Genomic DNA, 23,106 nt, shown 5'->3' with positions numbered 1-23,106 from the left:
TGTAAAAAAAAGACTTCAGGCCAGGGTAGGTTTTCAGCCTATGAACGCAAGCAAGAATGTTTCTGTTCTCTGACAGCAAGCAGAGATCATGGTAACTGGTTAGCTAATCTGCAAAAGAATACTAGAAAGTGGCAGAAGCTGACTCTCTCTCGGCCAGTGAGTGAACTCTCCATGTTGTGCGGCTATGACTGTCCTGCTCCGGGGACGGAGCGGCACGACATGCACAGAGACGGTCGCTGAGCCGTCAATGCTCCACATTGCGTTAGAAGGAAAACATTGACACCCACACAAGACAGCTGGAAAGCAGCCGTCGACACATTTGCTTTTGGTTAAGTCTTGGAAATCTCCTTTGGCTTTTATTTTCTTTAGCTGGTTAAGGAATTCATCGTGCCAAAGGAAAGTTCAAGAAAGCTGGCAGCACTTGACACGCTGAAGCTGGCGCGGCCTCCACAAATAAATCCAGCGAGCAAGAGCGGCAGCGTGGTACTAGTGACAGACCTTGTATAAGCTCCGCTGGCACCAAGCCGACAAATGTCACTACACATGGAGCTGGGCGCACAGACCTTATGCCTAGGAAGCCACTAAATGCAGTACACCAAAGACAATACAGTGCGATCCCGATTATCCAACCATCATAGAAAACGCATGTCACCCACAAACAGCTGTCTGCAGATGAGTCGCTGGCTTATTTATTATCCGAGTCATGTCTCAAGGCCTAGTTAAAGGGTCAAACACTGACTTATAGAATAGCTGCCTTACATCTGGTGGCATTAGAGGCAGAGCTTGTTAAGAGCTCATTTGCATCCCTTTCTTCACCGACTTAGGCCTCTTTCACACGGGCGTGTGCGCCCCGTGGTCGTGCTGCGGCCCGCAAAATGCGGGCCGCAATGCACGAGCACAGTCCATGGGGCAGCCGCAGCGGATCGCGGACCCATTCACTTGAATGGGTCCGCGATCTGGTCGTTCCGCAAAAAGATAGAACATGTCCTATCTTTTTGCAGAACGGAAGTACGGGACGAAACCCCCACGGAAGCACTCCGTAGGGTTCCGTTCCGCACCATTCCGCATCTCCGGACCCATTGAAGTGAATGGGTCCACATCCGTGATGCGGAATGCCCACGGAACAGCGCGTGTATATCGGATCCGCAAATGCGGTCCGCAATACGGCAACGGGACGCACACGCCCGTGTGAAAGAGGCCTTACTGAAACTTTGCGTTTTCATCCCTCATTATTTTCAAGAACCCATTTTACTGTCAGTGAGTGGAACCTCAATGCCAACATTGAAAATGGACAAGGTAACGAAAGGTTTCTAGCATCCTGTAGCTTGTTGCAATGTATCAGCCCCATAGGGCTGATGCTGTGCGACAGTACTCCCTACACTGATACACTGTGACAAACCCTCAGGTATACAAGCAGGCCTAAGCCTCAGAAAATACATGTGAATGATTCCTTCCACTGGCAATTGTGAGGAACAGAAACAAAGTGCATTAAGAAGTTGCAGAACTTTTCAGTACGCAGCAAATTTCCGGTTATCTGGAATCCAAAAATGCCAAAACTATAACAATCCAAGAAAAGAACGGCAGGGTTGACCCAGATCATGTCCCCACAGGGGGCTGTCTTCTCCAGTGGCTCCAATGAATGCCCCAGTTACAGTGGAATTAAAGCGGTTGTCAGAGATAGCTAAAAATCTTAGACAACCCCTACCACAGCTGTATATGGCACATGACTGCTGCAGCCAATCGCTGTCTCAGTGGCCCACAGCCATCACAGTAGTCTGATGTGTACGGTGACGTACCTGGATTTGGCACCTCGCTGCTGCAGCCAATCACTGTCCTCAGGTATAGACCACTGAGGACAGTGACTGGCTGCAGCAGTCACGTGCTGTATTCAGGCTGACACCACTATGCAGCAGGAGTGCCAAAAGCATTTTTTTTTTTTTTTTTTTTTTTTTTTTAAAGGACACTGTAGCAGTTGCCTGAGATTTTTAATTAACTTGGACAGTCCCTGTAAAAATATTAGGGGGGAAAAAAGACAAGTGTGAATGTCCCCAGAGGTTTTCCATGAAATCATGGTGTATGTAACATAATACAGAAGATGATAATAATAAAAAAAAACAAAAAAAAAAAAAACAACAACAACACAACAAAACACAACACAACAACATGCATGTTATCAAAAATGACCAAAAGCAAATCGAGAAGCCAAACAAAAATGTACATTTTCAAATTTAAAGGAGCTGTCTGAGATTTTGAAACTGATGACCCATCATTAGAATAGGTTAATATCTGATCGGTGGGGTCTGACTACCAGCAGCCCTGCCGATCAGCTTTTTTTGAAGAGGCAGTGGCGCTCCACTGCTTTTTTGCTTTATTTTTTGTACATCTCATCCCTAAAACAAAAAAAATAAATAATAAAAATACAAAAAAGATTAAAAACAGCCCTATGCGGCCAGCTGTTAAACAAACACATATGCAAAAGGACAAGAAAAAAAAAAGAAAAAAAGCGCCTGGTCATTTATGACTCAAACACTGGTTGTAAAGCAGACTCCTCCATCGGCACGCGAGATGCTCCTTAAGGAACGCTGCTGGGATCGCACCCTGCCTAGATGGTTAAATGAAATGTCCCGACAGGAAGAGGGAAACAAAAGCTCCTGCAGCCGATCTGAGGACCCGTTCCTAATATCCTGCAGCTGTGTAAACACCGGCCGGCAGCTACACACCATTTACCCTGCTGGACTTCTCACCCAACTTTACAGCGAGCTCCCATCCATCAGGGAGGAGGCTGCGGAGAAGAGACTGCGCAAAGCAGGCGCCTTCTACACAGTGCAGGTAACTCTGCTGCCCCTCACAGACAGGGGTTGGTATAGGCACTCACCTGAAGGAGCCATCCAGATTGGACTTGTGGATGAAGCTCAATTTGGCGTCTGCCCAGTAAAGCTTCTGATCTTCGTAATCCAACGTCAGCCCGTTTGGCCAATATATGTCTGTGTCTATAATGACGGCCCGCAGAGAGCCGTCCATCCCGGCGCGCTCAATCTTTGGCACTTCGCCCCAGTCCGTCCAGTACATGTAACTGAAAGAAAGAAACAGACATGATGGTAAGCGCTGTGTACCTCCGATAACCCATCACCTGGAGGGCAGCTCATCGTTCCATGTGGCCATCTGCGCTGGAGAAGAGCTGCTGTTCAGGACACTGGAAAAGCTGGGTCACAACCCATGCGAGAGCTGCAACAGTCACATACTGGTAGGTGTCATCCAGCTTTTCTAGTGTACCCATGCACAAGAGAGACCAGGACACTGGGAGAACTACAATGGTGGCCACATTCCCTATCAGAAATTTTCTTCTCATACCTCAAGGCTGAAAATCCATCTTTACCTATCTCTCACAGCTGAGGGTTTGTAACTATTGCATCCAGGCTAGCCAACTCAGAGATACATATAGAGCAGGTAATCTGTATCACGCTACAATTGTCAGAACTGAGCACAACTGTAACAAATCCTCAGCTTTGAGAAGGATTAGGTCTCCATGCGCTTTTAGACTTTGGATGTAAACAAAAATGTTCTCTTTAACAGTCAGCAAGCAGAGATTTTGAATTTGAACAAAACCTGAAATAGAATATTGAAGAAAAAAAAAAAAAAGTGTAGAACATCTATGAGAGGAATAAGTTATATAAGTGATATTATAAGGTCTGGGGCAGTTTGCATTCACAAGGACAGGGTAAGGGTTAACAACGCAGCAGCCATGTACCCCGCTGCACACGGATCGAAGCATGTCTCAGGTATGAGGATTACAGACAATTCACCTTTGTACTTGACAAAGTTCGGCGGTGGGAAGACAAGTTGGAACAGACAATCGTGCCACCTCCAATTAGTAAGTCATTATATGAAATCATTGCGCTTGTACTGCAAACCGCAAAATTTGTCCTCTGAAGTAAAGCGCGACGAACGACCCCCACCACCGAACACACACACACACAAACACCAACGGGGGTGCAAGCTGTATGTAAAATGACTAGGAATCAGGAGAATAGGCGATCAAGCCAGGCAGCAAGGATTCCCTGTAGTCATTAACACCACTGATCGCTCCTATGCCCCTATAACATTTGCACACCCAATATCGCATCTGTTAAAACTGCCCCAGGGACTGTCGCAAGGGCATATATACCCCAGAGTGGCTACACATGTGGCTGTTAAGAGTCCCCATGCAGAGGAGGAGTCCAAACTGATTACTATGAATTATGAGAATGGGTGCTTGTGCTGGGCAGAAAGGATTCCCTGTGGTCATTACCACCACTGATCTATCTTTTGCAGCTATAGGATTTTCACACCCAAAATCAGGGCAGTGGAGTCGGACTCTAAGCTAGTTTTGGGTGGAGTTGGGAGAAATGTACTGACTACAACTCCAGCTTAAAAAATTATTATCCATTATTAATATTGTGTAATTAATTTAACCTTTCTATAAATTTAGAAAATGTTAATAAAAAATAAATGTTATGTTTTATTCAAGGCTATTATATATTAAAATCAGTGATAAGCAGGGTGTTCTAGTGGTGCTGGAGAATCAGTCCTCACCCCTCCCATGTTCTGTCCTGCCCCTATAATACAGACAATGGTAAGCAGGATGTTCTAGTGGTGCTAGAGAATCAGTCCTCACCCCCTCCCATGTTCTGTCCTGCCCCTATAATACAGACAATGATAAGCAGGGTGTTCTAGTGGTGCTGGAGAATCAGTCCTCACCCCCTCCCATGTTCTGTCCTGCCCCTATAATACAGACAATGATAAGCAGGGTGCTCTAGTGGTGCTGGAGAATCAGTCCTCACCCCCTCCCATGTTCTGTCCTGCCCCTATAATACAGACAATGGTAAGCAGGGTGCTCTAGTGGTGCTAGAGAATCAGTCCTCACCCCCTCCCATGTTCTGTCCTGCCCCTATAATACAGACAATGATAAGCAGGGTGTTCTAGTGGTGCTAGAGAATCAGTCCTCACCCCTCCCATGTTCTGTCCTGCCCCTATAATACAGACAATGATAAGCAGGGTGTTCTAGTGGTGCTAGAGAATCAGTCCTCACCCCTCCCATGTTCTGTCCTGCCCCTATAATACAGACAATGATAAGCAGGGTGCTCTAGTGGTGCTAGAGAATCAGTCCTCACCCCCTCCCATGTTCTGTCCTGCCCCTATAATACAGACAATGATAAGCAGGGTGTTCTAGTGGTGCTGGAGAATCAGTCCTCACCCCCTCCCATGTTCTGTCCTGCCCCTATAATACAGACAATGATAAGCAGGGTGCTCTAGTGGTGCTGGAGAATCAGTCCTCACCCCCTCCCATGTTCTGTCCTGCCCCTATAATACAGACAATGGTAAGCAGGGTGCTCTAGTGGTGCTAGAGAATCAGTCCTCACCCCCTCCCATGTTCTGTCCTGCCCCTATAATACAGACAATGATAAGCAGGGTGTTCTAGTGGTGCTAGAGAATCAGTCCTCACCCCTCCCATGTTCTGTCCTGCCCCTATAATACAGACAATGATAAGCAGGGTGTTCTAGTGGTGCTAGAGAATCAGTCCTCACCCCTCCCATGTTCTGTCCTGCCCCTATAATACAGACAATGATAAGCAGGGTGCTCTAGTGGTGCTAGAGAATCAGTCCTCACCCCCTCTCATGTTCTGTCCTGCCCCTATAATACAGACAATGATAAGCAGGGTGCTCTAGTGGTGCTAGAGAATCAGTCCTCACCCCCTCCCATGTTCTGTCCTGCCCCTATAATACAGACAATGATAAGCAGGGTGCTCTAGTGGTGCTGGAGAATCAGTCCTCACCCCTCCCATGTTCTGTCCTGCCCCTATAATACAGACAATGATAAGCAGGGTGCTCTAGTGGTGCTAGAGAATCAGTCCTCACCCCTCCCATGTTCTGTCCTGCCCCTATAATACAGACAATGATAAGCAGGGTGCTCTAGTGGTGCTAGAGAATCAGTCCTCACCCCCTCCCATGTTCTGTCCTGCCCCTATAATACAGACAATGATAAGCAGGATGCTCTAGTGGTGCTAGAGAATCAGTCCTCACCCCCTCTCATGTTCTGTCCTGCCCCTATAATACAGACAATGATAAGCAGGGTGCTCTAGTGGTGCTGGAGAATCAGTCCTCACCCCTCCCATGTTCTGTCCTGCCCCTATAATACAGACAATGATAAGCAGGGTGCTCTAGTGGTGCTAGAGAATCAGTCCTCACCCCTCCCATGTTCTGTCCTGCCCCTATAATACAGACAATGATAAGCAGGGTGCTCTAGTGGTGCTAGAGAATCAGTCCTCACCCCCTCCCATGTTCTGTCCTGCCCCTATAATACAGACAATGATAAGCAGGATGGACTAGTGGTGCTAGAGAATCAGTCCTCACCACCTCCGGTTCTGTCCTGTCCGGGGTGAGCTAATCGCGTTTCGGTTCCAAGATCCAAAGTCGGCCTGTCTCCGTACAGCATTAAAATGTATTCGCTGTGCAGAGGCAAAAGTCACGAGGCTTCGGTGAATAACTTTGGCCTTCGATGCTACAACTTTAAAAACAGGAATCCAAAGTCTGCCAAGGTCGGGAGATGCTAGGGAGGCTCGTCCTCATCACCACCTGCCATTGGCTGCACCCCTCCCAAGACACCGGATGCTTTCAACTACACAGAAGCAGTGGCGGACGTGTGGGGACCAGGAGCGACGCGGATGCCGGGGAGCATTTCAGGGGTCGGATAACCCCTTTGACAGGTCTCTGCACAGCATTAAAACGGAGTTAGAGATAATCAGTCCTCACCTCTCCCGTGTTCTCCCTCATCACTTATACTAGGCATCTTCATGCTGTTCCAGGTCACAAAACTGCACATGCTCAGTAGAGACGACCAGAGGAGGAAGTTCTGTACTGGGCATGCCTGCAAGTCATCTTAGAACTTCTAGACAGAACAGGAAGACAGCATTAAAAGGTGTTGTCAGGCATAAGCAACTTTTCACAGGTGCCCACAGCCTGTCTCCGCTATGGAAAGATTCATACTTACCTACTCTCCACCAGTCCTGTGCGACGGCTCTCATGTGTCTATTGTCCGGTCCGCGCCATCCTCACTTCCACCCTGGCACATACATGAATATTTGCTCCACTGCAGCCAATGACTGGCTTTACTGGTGATGAGTCTCTTGAGGACATGTCACTGCTGAATCCAGTCATTGGCCGCAGTGGAGCAGATGATCATGTCCATGATGGGGAGGAAGTAAACAGGCCGCAGCTGGCACACATAGCAGAGCAGGCTGCGGACACCTAGGAATTAAACGTTATCTCATCTGTTCCCGGACAACCTGTGGGGGCAAAGACCCCTTACTCCAATTTATGCCGAGTTCCAAATCATCATTGCCCATAGATTTAGTAATGGGTACCCATCTGGAGTATTGATTGACCGACACTCAGTGATCAAACAAGTCTGTTTATTCAAGGCAAAATGTGCATAATCTTATACTGTTTTTTTTTTTTTTTTTTTGGGGGGGGGGGGGGGAGAAGAGAGAGAAGAAAACCACCCACGTCTTAAATATTAAACAACCACAATTGCAGAGATCAGCTTAAGTTCAAAAAAGGAACCTAGTTTCCTGGAAAATTATGTGTTAAATCATTATGCATATAAGAAACAGGAACCTGCAAAATATACACAGCAGTACTAGGAAATCACAGTATCAGGCACAATACTGCGCACAAAACAGGGACAGGAATGTACAAACTGCCCTGGAGACAAAGATATCAAAGAACCTGATGAAAAGAGGCTTACCCAGACCAGGATGGCGTTACCCCGACGTGCGTTTCGGCGTGCCTTCGTCAGGGGATAACGCCATCACTGTGGATCATGAAATTATAAAGCCCTTCCCACCAATGAGGTTGCATTCCCACTTTGAGTAAATAATTTTCAATCACCTGGATGTACAGCGGCAAAACACAGTGAGCGGTCCTCCCCCCAGCCGGCGTCACATCGATACACCCCCAACCACGTGACAAAGTCACGTGATACAGCGGGCCGCCGTAGAGACGTGCCGCGCGTGCGCAGTATTTTGCCTGATACTGTGATTTCCTAGTACTGCTGTGTCTATCTTGCAGGTTCCGGTTTCTTATATGCATAATGATGTAACATATTAGACTTATCCTTTACATATGTGTGACAATAAGTCCTTATACTATAATACGTACATGTAGCCTTGTGTCCCTATTAGGATGGTGTTCTTCTCTGCTACCTTCTTTTTAAAGTGACAACGTCTTTTATATATGTACTATTGTGATTTCAATGAAATATATTTTTTGCACTGATACTCAGTGAGCTCCATTTTTTGTAGGTTTTGTAAATATGGTGTAAGTAGCCTCATTACTCACATGATGGTAAGAAAAAAATCCCAAGTCTTATTACTGAATGACTGCCCATTTATGAAGGAGTGTGAGCGTGATAAAATGCAGGAGTGGGAATCAGGACTTTGGACTCCACAGCCCTGCCCTGAAATATAACTTCCTCAGGGACTGGCACAAGGGCACACATGTAGCCGTCGTGGGGCCTCCTTTTCTTAAATTAACCCGTATCCTGATAAGTGGTCTGAAACTCCCCCTACACAACAGTCCTCAGGTCCAATGTCACCGCTACCCTCCAAGGAAGGTCCAGTGGCCTAGGCTGGCACCAAGGTCTTCTAGCCTCCATGGGAAACCTGATCACACACTGATCCATACCATGCATGTCTACAAGCCGCATGGTCATCCTGCTTTCCCGGTGTACTGCATGGTCACCTCTACGAGTGGCTGAAGCCGAGGTAAGGAATGTCAGCTCTGCTCAGCCGAGCCTCCTACCTCAGCACATGCTCCATTTCACTCTCTGTATTTTTGCAACTCAAGTTCAAAAGCATTCCAGGCCGAGACCTGCCCATCCCAGCGCCTCCACCGAGCCGAGTGTAAACAGGGCAGCCCTGCTAATGGCCTTTGTTACAGGGATCTCTGAATGCAGAGGTGATCGTAGGAAGAAAAAAACAAAAAAAAACACGGCTCAATGGCGAATTAACCACAACGTCCTTTATCAATGAAATGCATTACAATACCAGAGGCCAACCAAGCCTTTACATAAAACTGCACTTTTTCCACAGCCGTTACTGGATATTAATGTGACTGAGGTGTGTATACACCCCAGTAAACGCTATATTGAAATCATTACAACCATATACCTGTTGCAGGTTCCCCACTTTCAGTCTTGCAAAAACCCAGCTGACGGGTATGACTCCCAACATCTGCCGAGTCCTCCAGACTGTCAGGACCATGAAACAATTGGCAAGAACATGTAAAAAAATCACAACCAACACACGACAACAATCCTGACAAAATGTGGTCACACCTAGAATCACAATGATATCACAGCCCAGACATGGCGTCCTATACCAAACCAGGGCTACTTCTAATAAGCGATGTTCATTATTCTTGTACATAGGAGGCAGTATTATAGTAGTTATATATAGGGGCAGTATTATAGTAGTTAGATTCTTGTACATAGGATGCAGTATTATAGTAGTTATATTCTTGTACATAGGAGGCAGTATTATAGTAGTTATATTCTTGTACATAGGAGGCAGTATTATAGTAGTTATATTCTTGTACATAGGAGGTAGTATTATAGTAGTTATATTCCTGTACATAGGAGGCAGTATTATAGTAGTTATATTCCTGTACATAGGAGGCAGTATTATAGTAGTTATATTCTTGTACATAGGAGGTAGTATTATAGTAGTTATATTCTTGTACATAGGAGGTAGTATTATAGTAGTTATATTCTTGTACATAGGAGGCAGTATTATAGTAGTTATATTCTTGTACAAAGGAGGCAGTATTATAGTAGTTATATTCTTGTACAAAGGAGGCAGTATTATAGTAGTTATATTCTTGTACATAGGAGGCAGTAATATAGTACTTATATTCTTGTACATAGGAGGCAGTATTATAGTAGTTATATTCTTGTACATAGGAGGCAGTATTATAGTAGTTATATTCTTGTACATAGGAGGCAGTATTATAGTAGTTATATTCGTGTACATAGGAGGCAGTAATATAGTAGTTATATTCTTGTACATAGGAGGCAGTATTATAGTAGTTATATTCTTGTACATAGGAGGCAGTATTATAGTAGTTATATTCTTGTACATAGGAGGCAGTATTATAGTAGTTATATTCTTGTACATAGGAGGCAGTATTATAGTAGTTATATTCTTGTACATAGGAGGCAGTATTATAGTAGTTATATTCGTGTACATAGGAGGCAGTAATATAGTAGTTATATTCTTGTACATAGGAGGCAGTATGATAATAGTTATATTCTTGTAAGGCCTCTTTCACACTATCGTTTTTTTTTCCGTTTTGCGGAACTATTCATTTCAATGGGTCCGCAAAATAAAAAGGAATGTACTCCGTATGCATTCCGTTTCCGTGTTTCCGTTCAAAGATCGAGCATGTCCTATATTTGGCCGCAAATCACGTTCCGTGGCTCCATTAAAGTCAATGGGTCCACAAAAAAAAAATGAATGCATACGGAAATGCAGTTGGAACCAACTATTGAAAATGTTATGCCCAGCCCAAAATGTTCTATGTAATTACTGTATACTGATTTGTGACGACTCATACTGATCTATACTGATTTGTGACGACACACAAATCTACCTCTCTGGTCCAGACATCACCACCTTACTATCAAGAATCCCACAATGTCTATCTTCTATATCATCCTTCTTCGCCTTTCGCTTTCTAAAACTTAACATGGATAAAAACAGAATTCATCATCTTTCCCCATCTTGCTCAACCCCCTCAGCAGACCTATCTATCACGATCAATGGCTGCACACTATCCCCGGTCAACCAAGTCCGCTGCCTTGGAGTGACCTTGGATTCCGCCCTTTCCTTCCGACCACACATCCAAGCCCTTTCCACCACCTGCCGCCTCCAACTCAAAAACATCTCCCGCATCAGCGATTTCCTTAACTTTGAATCTGCAAAAATGCTTGTACATGCCCTCATCATCTCCCGCCTAGACTACTGCAACACTCTCCTCTGTGGCCTTCCATCTAGCACTCTCGCACCCCTCCAATCTATCCTCAATTCTGCTGCCCGACTAATCCACCTCTCACCCCATTACTCCTCTGCCTCTCCCCTCTGCCAATCCCTTCACTGGCTCCCCATTGCCCAGCGAATTCACTTCAAAGTACTAACAAATACATACAAGGCCGTCCATAACCTGTCCCCTCCCTACATCTCGGAGATACTTTCCCGATACATTCCCACACGCACTCTCCGATCCTCTTATCACCTCCTCCCACAATTGCCTCGAAGATTTCTCCCGTGCATCCCCCACACTCTGGAACTCGCTTGCCCAACATATCAGACTCTTACCGACAGTGGAATCCTTCAGGCTGGGTTCACACCTGAGCGTTTTACAGCACGTTCCTACGCGCTGTAAAACGCTCAACAGGCAAGAACCAATGCTTCCCTATGGGCATGGTTCTCACCTGAGCGTTTTACAGCACGTACGAACGCGCTGTAAAACGCCCTACGCCCCAAGAAGTACAGGAGCTTCTTTGGGGCGTAGTGTCGCGCGTTCCCGTACATAGACTTCCGGGAACGCTCGACAATGGGCGTTCGCTTTACTTCCGGAGCAGTGTATGTGACGCCCGGAGAATGGCGCATACAGATCGCTCAGGTCTGAACCCAGCGTTAAGAGAAACCTGAAAACCCACCTCTTCAGACAAGCCTACAACCGGTGACCCTGCTGCCTCTATACTGCCATGACTAGCTTCACCCGCACCTACTGTGTCCTTCTCCCATACCATGTAGATTGTAAGCCCTCACAGGCAGGGCCCTCTCTACTTCTGTACAAGTTTGTAACTCGTCTTGTTCATGCTTCGTGCAATTGTCTGTATGTATGTATGTATGTATGTATGTATGCCCCTTATCATATGTACAGAACTATGGAATGAATGGCGCTTTAATAATAAATAATAAAATAATACTGTATATGCCATACAGAAAAACGGAACGGAAACAAAAAAATGGAACAACGGATTCGTGAAAAACGGACCGCAAAACACTGAAATAGCCATACGGTAGTGTGAAAGAGGCATAATAGGGGCAGTATTATAGTAATTATATTCTTGTACCTAGGAGGCAGTATTATAGTAGTTATATTATTGTACATAGGAGGCAGTATTAGGCCTCTTTCACACGGGCGTTGCGGGAAAATGTGCGGGTGCGTTGCGGGAACACCCGCGATTTTTCCGCGCGAGTGCAAAACATTGTAATGCGTTTTGCACTCGCGTGAGAAAAATCACGCATGTTTGGTACCGAAACCCGAACTTCTTCACAGAAGTTCGGGCTTGGGATCGGTGTTCTGTAGATTGTATTATTTTCCCTTATAACATGGTTATAAGGGAAAATAATAGCATTCTGAATACAGAATGCATAGTAAAACAGCGCTGGAGGGGTTAAAAAATAAAATAAAAAAATTAACTCACCTTCTCCTCTTGTTCGCGTAGTTCCCGGTCTTTACTTCTTTAATGATGAGTTGTGGGCTAAAGGACCTTTGGTGACGTCAGATCACATGCTCCAATCACATGGTCCATCACCGTGGTGATGTACCATGTGATTGGAGCATGTGATCTGACTTCACCAAAGGTCCTTTAGCCCACAACTCATCATTAAAGAAGTAAAGACCGGGAACTACGCGAACAAGAGGAGAAGGTGAGTTAATTTTTTTATTTTATTTTTTAACCCCTCCAGCGCTGTTTTACTATGCATTCTGTATTCAGAATGCTATTATTTTCCCTTATGACCATGTTATAAGGGAAAATAATACAATGAATAGACCGTCACCTAGCAACCATGCGTGAAAATCGCACCGCATCCGCACTTGCTTGCGGATGCTTGCGATTTTCACGCAACCCCATTCACTTCTATGGCGCCTGCGTTGCGTGAAAAACGCAGAATATAGAGCATGCTGTGATTTTCACGCAAAGCATAAGTGATGCGTGAAAATCACCGCTCATCTGAACAGCCCCATAGAAATGAATGGGTCGGTATTCAGTGCGGATGCAATGCGTTCACCTTACGCATCGCATCTGCGCGGAATACTCGCCCGTGTGAAAGGGGCCTTATAGTAGTTATATTCTTGTACCTAGGAGGCAGTATTATAGTAGTTATATTCTTGTACCTAGGAGGCAGTATTATAGTAGTTATATTCTTGTACCTAGGAGGCAGTATTATAGTAGTTATATTCTAGTACCTAGGAGGCAGTATTATAGTAGTTATATTCTTGTACCTAGGAGGCAGTATTATAGTAGTTATATTCTTGTACCTAGGAGGCAGTATTATAGTAGTTATATTCTTGTACATAGCAGGCAGTATTATAGTAGTTATATTCTTGTACCTAGGAGGCAGTATTATAGTAGTTATATTCTTGTACATAGCAGGCAGTATTATAGTAGTTATATTCTTGTACCTAGGAGGCAGTATTATAGTAGCTATATTTTGGTACATTGGGGGCAATATAATAGTTATACTGTAGCGCACAGAAGAAATCTTCGTCTGGATGATATTTATCCTGGGGATGTATAACAGGAACAATCACAGCGGTGGGCATGTTAAGACTCCATTCACACGTCCGCAAATGGGTCCGCAATTTAGGCGGAACGGGTGCGGACCCATTCGTTTTCTATGGGGACGAATGGATGCGGACAGCACACAGTGTGCTGTCAGCATCCGCATTTGCAGAGCACGGCCCCGATCTTCAGGTCCGCAAAAGATAGAACATGTCCTATTCTTGTCCGCAGCTTGCACGCAACACACCACGGATGTGTGAATGGAGCCTAATAGTGTGGAGCTGCCCTTCATAATGCTGCCATCAAATGATATTACAGCAGCTCATCCCAACACACTGAAGATTGAATAGCCCCATGTATTTATAGCATGGATTTGTAAACTCATACCAGGTGCCAGCAGTCTTTGTTAGTTTTAATTAAAACATGCCCCATTACAACCACATTTTAGAAGCACTTTACAGCTCGGAGGCTTCCCAGGGTCTGTGGAGGAGATTCTCATTGACTTGCATGGGCTGGAGGGAGGATGGGGGAGGGGGATGATGCAGTCAGTGAGACCACATGCAAGCAGCTGTGAGCTCAGACACGGATCCTCATCGTTTCCCCCATATGCAGGCTTCTAATCATTCCACTGCTGTAATTAGGGCAACCATGGGACTTCTTCATAATTCCCTCCAAACTTCCATACATAAGCTCCGCAGAGGAATAAAAATTAAAAAAAAGGAATCCCATGGAAGAAGACGGGGGAAGTGCAGAGATCTAGTCCCTTGGCTCCTACCTACCCGAAGCTACTTATGCAGTTCATTAGCTCCCTGCTGAGCTCCCAGCAAGAACCCGGAGCAATCAGCATAAATGGAGCTGTCCCCTGGTACAGATCAGGAGGAACTCCGGGGAGAGCGCAGTCAATGGGAAGGGTCAGCGAGATTTCCCCCTATACCACAGGAACATACACAGATAGTTCCCATGACATGAACACCATATGGTGGGGAGGTATGGCACCTCTGCATTATATGACTGAAACACACTGCCCACATACAGCGCCACGGACATGACGAAGAATGACGCCTACATGATCCGTAAGGACGTCTTCACACCCTGCGAAAAAAAGAAAATCTGACAGAAACTTTGCAGGCGCAGTTTTTTAAAGTGCAGATTAGGATGCATGTGTGAATTTTGATGCAGACCCTCATTAACCATTTTTTTTTTTTCATTTTTTACTCCCAGCCCTTCCAAAGCCATAACTTTTTATTTTTTCATTCACATAGCCGTATGAGGGTTTGTTTTTTTGGGCTCAAAAAGATGTACTTTCTAATGGCACCATTTACGGTTGCATACAATGTAGTGAGAAGAGGGAAAAAAAATCCAAATGGGGTGGAATTCTAAAAAAAAAAAAACACCATTCCGTCAGTTTTAGGCCTCATGCACACCACCGTCTTTCGGGTCCGCACCCGAGCCGCAGTTTTTGCGGCTCGGGTGCGGACCCATTCACTTTAATGGGGCCGCAAAAGATGCGGACAGCACTCCGTGTGCAGTCCGCATCCGTTGCTATATTTTTTTTGCGGGGCTATGGGACGGAGCATGTCCTATTCTTGTCCGTTTTGCGGACAAGAATAGGCATTTCTACAATGGGCCGCCCGTTCCGCAAATTGCGGAAGACACACAGGCAATAAACGGCACGGTCTTGTGCATGTAGCCTTATGGGGTGTTTATGTTATTTTTTTTACACCTTCTCCTATGTGGTAAAACCGACCTGTTACTTTTATTGTCCGGGTCATTACAATTACAACGATGGCACATATGTATAGATTTACTGGGAAAAAAAAAAAAAACTAAGAACCTAGGAAAGAATGTTTTCCTTTGCATCCCCATAACTGTAGGAGGGCTCATTATTTAGCGGGACGATCTGTACTTTTCCCTGACACCATTCTGGGGGTGTGTCTTTATCACTTTTTATTCAATGTTTTTGTTGAAGATTAAATGGCCAAAAAATTGTGAATTGGCCATATTGACTTTTTTTCCCCCCCAGTTTCGTCATTTGCCGCATGGTATAAATATTTTTATATTAAAGGGGTTTTGCACTTTGTTTAAACTGATGATCTATCCTCTGGATAGATCATCAGCATCTGATCGGCAGGGGTCCGACACCCGGGACCCCTGCCAATCAGCTGTTTGAGAAGGCCGCGGTGCTCCAGCCTTCTCGCTGTTTACCGCAGGCCCAGTGACGTCACGACTAGTATCAATGGCCTGGGCGGAGCCAAGTTCTGTTCAATTGAATGGAGCTTAGCCCCGCCCAGGCCAGTTGATACAAGTCGTGACCTCACTGGGCCAGCGGTAAACAGTGAGAAGGCCGCGGCGCTGCTGCCTTCTCAAACAGCTGATCGCGGTGGTCCCGGTTGTCAGACCCCCGCCAATCAGATGCTGATGATCTATCCAGAGGATAGATCATCAGTTAAAACAAAGTGCACAACCCCTTTAATACTACAGATGTTTTCACACAAGACGATGCCCATGATGTTAATTTTTTTTATTATTTTTGTATTTTTATTTTGGGTAAAGGAGGATGATTTGAATTTTTTTATTTTTAAAAATAGGAACTAGTGTGCGGCAGCCCGGTAACACTCCTGAGTACACTACATCCGGTTACCCCAATCGTCGCCAGGGGGACCCAGTAAATGGCCAGAAGCGAGCGCTCCTGGTCTTTAACTTCTCAGATGCCGTGGTCACATTTGAAAATGGCATCTGAGGTGTTAAATGTACGCGATCAACGTCATCATCGATAGCATACATTAGTCCTGAGTGGCTACTGCTCAACTAAATTTATGTTGGCCTGACTCAGTAAATCTTGTAATTTATTAATTTACACCTCTGCTCTTTTTAGGCTTAGGAGTCATGTGGGCGGTGCCACCCAGTGATTGACAGCCTCCTCTTTATGGTTAGTCAGCGTTAGCTGTCAATCACTGAAAAGACTGCCTATCTGCTCAGCTTCTCCTGCTCTATAGCAGATTGCACGGCATTTCATGGTAACAGGTTCCCTTTGAGATGAATGGAGACATTCCACAGAGGAGCACAGGGCAGGGATTGACACTTTTCATTCCCACAGGATAACATGGGGGTTGGGGGGCAGGCATCAGGCCCCCCCCTATGGTGGATCCTCTTAAAGCAGTGTCACCAGCTATCACAGTAAACCATTAGCCGCCAAAAGACGCTAAAAAGCAAAATATGGGAAGGAGAAGCAGCAGACAAAGCGACTTATAACCACCATCTTCCCCGGAGGCCTTTGGAGGAGGGGAGGACCCAATTAATTTGTCAGCCACTGACGAGGCTTGGAGGCTCTGGCATATGCTCGGCATCTGATTGCCTGCTGCTGTGATCACATGGCCCTGCATCAAAGGAAACAATCAGCAATTCAGCAAGCAAATAGAAAGCAGACCTCCGGGATCGGACGCCAAGAAGCTCTACCAAATGTAACACGAAGTAAACGCTGCACTAGAAGATGACCATAGACCAAGTGATGCACCCCTGACAATCACCAGTCTGTGCCTGAGGCATCCTGCCCTGTTCAGGTAAAGGTGCCCACACACCTTCAGCAGCTGTGGGCCAAAAGCTCTCTCTCCCGACTCCCCCGCTCAGATGAGCGTGTACATGTTGTCAATGGGGAAAAAGGGAAAGCGGTTGTCAGACACCTTATCGCCTGGAAGAACAAATGCATTGGGGAAAAACCCAAATCCCTGATCCTTCTCTTCCCCTGACGTTATCTGTCAGATTGGTTTTCAAATTGACTGTGCCACATTTTTAAGTTACTTGCCCGTCTCCGGCGCTCCCATAGACAATGAATAAAGCGGCAGTGCACATGCATGACCTGCTGCAGAAAGAGAGAACTGGACCCCCCTTCCATGATTGGTGGGGGTCCCAGAGGTCAGACCCCCAGTGATCAGCTAGTTATCACTCGTCCACAGAATAGAGAAATCTCAGTTCCATAGAAGTGGACCGACACATTCAGAGGGTGGACTCGGGGACTTCTCGCTCTCAGGGTCACAGGTGGTCCCCATCAGGGGCGCTGTGCAGTGGTAGGCCTGTCCACCCATCATCAATGTGAAACCTGGAGCCGCCCTAAAACATCTGACTTGGCTATTTCTCCTCATTTTTTCTAGTTGGGGGACAACTGATACGGTCACCAAAACAGCTGCCAGCTTTTCAACTGACTTAAAACAAAGGGCAGGGAGGTTTCTATCCTATGAAGAACACTACAGTTGGATGGCATTACCACTCACCCTCTGGCAGGATCCAGGGCGATCGCTCGGGGTTGATCAAGTTCTTGCCAGAATAAAACTTTCCGCAAAGTGCCATCCAGGTTAGAAACTTCTATCCTATTTGTCTCGGATTCTGTCCAGTACAGTTTCTCTCCTAACCAGTCACAGGCCAGTCCATCTGGCGATACCAATCCGCCAATGACAACATCCTGCGAGCTTCCAGTCTTGTTGAAGTTGATCCTTTTAATGGCTTCCTCGCTGACATCGCTCCAGTAAATATATCCACGGAAATACACAAAGTCCACAGCGGCTGCGTCCTCCAGGCCCGTGACCAGGACAGTGGAGTTCCCCTTCATTCCAGCAGCATCCACCAGCCGCAGGTCACGCCGGTTGGCATAAAGCAGTAAGGGAGATGCTGAAAGAAAAACCAGGACAGATGAACTACAGCGGGTACAGGTAGTCAGACAAAAAACAACAATGTACACCTAGCTTCAATTTTGCTCGTTTTCAGTTCCTTGGATGTAGCCTGCAGTGTAAAGAATGGTGGCATTCACGGTGATATCTCTTTATTCACTTGAATACAGTCTCCTCTACGCTATACTAGATATACCCATCGCCTTATGGACACAACATATAGATTTTGCGGTCCACAAATCGCTCCAGTCCGTATGCCTTCTGCATATTTTTATGGACCCATTGACTTCACTGGGTCCGTGGTTCGCATTTTGTGGGCATATTCTTTTTGCAGAACGGACATTCAGATGTGGGAAGCATGGTGGTGTTTTTTTTTTAGGACCCATTGACTTCTATATTCTTTTTGCGGAAAGGTCATACAGATGCGGAATGCACACTGATGATCCGTGTGCTTTCCGCATCCGTACGCCGTTCTGCAATAAGATAGAACATATTCTGTTGGTGGTCGCAAAACATTAACCACGGTCCGCAAAAAACGCAGAGGCAGCATGGACGGTATCCGCAGTTTGCAGACAGCATACGGTCGTGTGCATGAGGCCTCAACCAAATTACAAGTGGGAGGTGTAGAACGGAATATATTACTGATCAATATGATCCTGAACAAGAAACCCACCATGCTCTACACTGCATCTAGAAAAAGGAGCAGAATGGAAATAAGTGACACTGATAATGGGTACGACCACATCAACCCACTATTTCTTGTACATAGGGAACCAATTAGGTCAAGAAAGCAGCACAAAGTTCCCAATTTGCAGAGCCACATTAGACTGTGACTGCGGAGAGCTTACAATCTAGAGAAATATAAGGACGAGGGCGATGAAGTGCAGATAGTGTGCGGGCGCTGTGCATGGATATAAAGACTTCCAGGTGTGGGGAGCATCAGCTGAGCTCCGGCTGCAGCTCATAAACCATATGGAGGAATCTCTTAAAGAGCCATGAAATAGCGGGCACGCAGCTCTCCCCCTGCCTGTCCCAGGGTGACCCTACAGCCGCCAGATTGGAGAGTGATCTTCAGATGGCAGAACTACTGCCGAATGATTACAACTGCGCTGCTACAACATTAGTGGGATTAGTGCTCCACACCGACACCAGTAGGCCCCAGTCCCGAGCACTGGTGGTGGATCTAGAGGGGGCTGCCCAAGGCTTTCATCACTGGCACACGTCAGACTGCCTCAGACTTAAGCGCTGCCAGACTAAAAGTCAAGCGGCTGTTAAACCAGCAAGGACTTGTCTCCCATCCCAGTCAGACCATCATGGACTCCCATATCTACTAAAGTCCCAGACTTCATGTGGGTAATGACCGCAGCGTCACCATCAGGATAGACATCTGAGAAGTGCATCAGGCAGGAACCTTTTGTCGGTGACTTAACCCCTCAGCTGCTGGGAGGCAGACAAAGAAAGCCTGGTCATGTGACCTCAGCTGCACACTTTTGCACCTCAGGCGCCTCCCATAATGAAGCGTCTTATTGCCACTTCCTCAGACTTTGTGCTCCAGTTTCTCACAGCAGTAAGGGTCTATTCATACGTCCGTGAATGTGTCCGCACCCGTTTTGCAATTCTGCGGACCCCTTCATTCTCTATGGGGCAGGAATGGATGCAGACAGCACACTGTGTGCTGTCCGGATCCGCATTTCCGGAGCGCGCCCGCGATCTTCCGGTCCGCGGCTCCGGAAAAAAAAATTGCCATTTCTATGGGGGTGCCGGCCTGGTGTATTGCGGATCCGCAATACACTACGGACGTGAGAATGGACCCTAAGGCTACGTGCACACGACCGTATGCGTTTAGCGATCCGCAATTAGCAGATCCGCAAGAAAAAAAAGAAACACGAATGAGAGCTGTATGTCATCAGTTTTTTTTGCGGATCCATTGTAACAATGCCTAAAACGGGCAAGAATAGAACATGTTCTATTTTTTTGCGGGGCTACGGAACGGACATACTGATGCGGACAGCGCACAGTGTGCTGTCCGCATTTTTTGTGGACCCATTGAAATGAATGGGTCCGCATCATATATGCAAAAAAAACGAACGGAACGGACACGGAAAAACAACGTTCGTGTGCTTGTAGCCTAATCGAGATGTCTGCTGGTGGTCAGTGAATGAAAAATACTTATTGCAGATGATGGTTTGTTACAATGTATAGGAAGGAGCTGGCGCATTGCGTTCAGGATTGCTTAGAATCATACAATGCAACAGGCCCCTCAGCGACGGGCAGGATGAGATCAGGGCAGGTTTTCAGGCCCTGGATGTAAACAAAAATGCTCGCCTTCACTGACAGCAAGCAGAGAATATGGAAAGGTGTAAAAACACAGGGTTTATAAAGGCTTTGCAGAGCTTTTCAACCAAATGAAGATCGACCCAAGCAGCCGGCCGCACCAGTAGATCTGCCGGAGATCGGCGGCGCTTTCTAGGAAGCGAGTTGTAGTCTATGGCCAATTTGGAACTGGCAGCGTGTTCCCAGTCTGTGCCCTGGCATACTGGTTAATGTGGTAAAATCCAGCCTGTCCAGTACATACTGGGGGAGGGATAGAGAACACATGCGTTGGACAGATGTCAGGGGACGCGCCTGCAGCTGGCATATTGGGGGAGCCAAGTAAAAACAAAGTGACAACAATCTCATCTCACAAGATCTGGAGCAAAACTTCAAACCTCAGGAGAAGTAAGGAAAAATGAAGGAGGAGGGCACGGCCCCCTCCCCACCAACTGGGGATGTATGTAAAAGCTATTAGGATGTAAATTGATTAAGTGGGCGCTTACTCAACAGTCCAGCAATGTGAGGTGGGAGGCAGCCAAAACAAACAATCATGGCGGCTGCTGAGATCCTGAGCCCCCCTCCCCCAACCAAGAAAAAGTAGTGGACACAGACCTGCCAAAAATAACCAAAAACCCATCCCAGCGACTTACTACAACTCTCAACATGTACAGCTTCCTAGGACCTCACGTAATATCACCATACCATGGTCCCCGCTCCCTCATACTTCATAGGCACCCCTACCCCAAATCACATCCCCCTGTAGAGAGCCCACCACCAGCACAGGTGGGCACACAGCTCATACCCCAGTACCCCACACAATTAACCCCTGCACTTCCACCAGGTACAATCGTCTGCATAAAACTGGTTCCAGGTTACCCAAGTGCAGGCCCCATTTACCTCCACTTCACCCAGTACAAGGTCCTCCATGAAAAAGACCCAGCAGGCTCTGCGCCAGCTTCAGGTGACCCCCCCTTCCAGTAACCCTACGCACCCCACATCGATGTCGGGTACCCCAAAATCCCACACCTCCTCTCACGACTTTGCCCCAGGTCACCCCCTCGCTCCGAGCCCCCGCAGTCACATGACCCCGCACTTACCCCTCAGCAGGCAGCTCAGGCTGCAGACCAGCAGGCTCCTCAGCACGGCGCCCATGTCTGCGTGTGGCCCCTGTACATCGCGAGCGTGCGCCTCAATGCTCAGCGCTCTCCCGGCCCCGGCTGACGCTTCCCCGCTCAGGACCCTCCATGCTGCGTGTGAAGCCGCCGCGGATACTCTCCTCCCCCTCCTGCTCCGGCGGCGGATTGATCCTTGTCCTGTAACCGAGTTCCGCACTGCTCCACCGACTAACGTAAGCCCTTACTGCTCAGGTATGAACCCGGTACCCTCCGCTCTGTGCACTGTACCCAGCGCCGTCCGTTCGGTCATTCTCACGGGCGAGTAAGGCGCAGAATTCCGCAGGGACTACCTTCTCTCCTCCCTTCCCCCTTTTCTGCAGCCGGAACTACATTCCCAGGGCCTGTCCTCTGTGAGCGGAGAGCTGAGACCTCGGTCTGGAGTGAGGGGCCAGCCGGCTCCCCTCCCACCCTCAGCCTGGGGGATGGGGGCAGAGGACACTTATGTAAACAACCGGGCGACTCCATGTCAGGGCACACGGCTGTATTGTCCCTTTGTGCTGCTGTATACTATACGCAGTGTACATTACTATTATACAGTATAGACATTGATCTAATCCTGGAATACATTATACAGGAACCCATCATATAATTCACAGTATATACATTATATAGTACATTACACTTCCCATATTATAGCACATATACACACAGACATAAACAACAGTCTATATATGTTTATACACACACATATATATAACCATAAAATACACATATATAATGTCATAAATAATACATTACGCTTCCCATATTATACCGCAGTAGATATAAACAGCGACATAGTGTATATATGTTTATATACATGTGTAACTATAAAATATAATACCTCATAAATAAAACATTACACTTCCCATATTATACCACATTACATATACACACAGACATCAACAAGATAGTGTATATATGTTTATATACATATATCTATATATATAAAGAAGGACGTACAGGTAAAACTCGAAAAATTAGAATATTGTGCAAAGTTCATTTATTTCAGTAATGCAACTTAAAAGGTGAAACTAACATATGAGATAGACTCATTACATGCAAAGCGAGATATTCCCAGCCTTTAAGCTCCATTAACACGTCCGTGGTGTGTTGCGGACCCGCAACACACCCGCCCGGCACCCCTATAGAAATGCCTATTCTTGTCCGCAAGCTGCGGACAAGAATAGGACATGTTCTATCTTTTGCGGAGCTGCGGACCCGAAGATCGGGGCCGCGCTCCGCAAATGCGGATGCTGACAGCACACTGTGTGCTGTCCACATCCATTCCGTCCCCATAGAAAATGAATGGGTCCGCACCCGTTCCGCAAAATTGCGGAACGGATGAGGACCCATTTGCGGACGTG

General features: G+C 46.6%; 1 protein-coding gene across 1 annotated transcript in view; it reads right to left on the bottom strand.

Moving 5' to 3' along the window:
* LRP6 (LDL receptor related protein 6) overlaps positions 1 to 21,898 on the bottom strand; it is a 50,625-nt gene extending 28,727 nt beyond the window's left edge. The window contains exons 1-3 of the mRNA XM_040437157.1: positions 21,683 to 21,898; positions 17,880 to 18,273; positions 2,876 to 3,073 (exon numbers count right to left, since the gene is read on the bottom strand). Coding sequence (XP_040293091.1) covers positions 2,876 to 3,073; positions 17,880 to 18,273; positions 21,683 to 21,737 — 647 coding nt within the window. The 5' untranslated portion in view covers positions 21,738 to 21,898. The remainder of the gene's footprint in view (positions 1 to 2,875; positions 3,074 to 17,879; positions 18,274 to 21,682) is intronic.
* Positions 21,899 to 23,106: the final 1,208 nt, after the last annotated feature.

Source organism: Bufo bufo, chromosome 1 (genome assembly GCF_905171765.1).
Source record: "Bufo bufo chromosome 1, aBufBuf1.1, whole genome shotgun sequence".
In the NCBI taxonomy this organism is placed as follows: domain Eukaryota; kingdom Metazoa; phylum Chordata; class Amphibia; order Anura; family Bufonidae; genus Bufo; species Bufo bufo.
The sequence above is the reverse complement of the archived record's forward strand: the minus strand, read 5'-3'. Positions and strand labels throughout refer to the sequence as shown.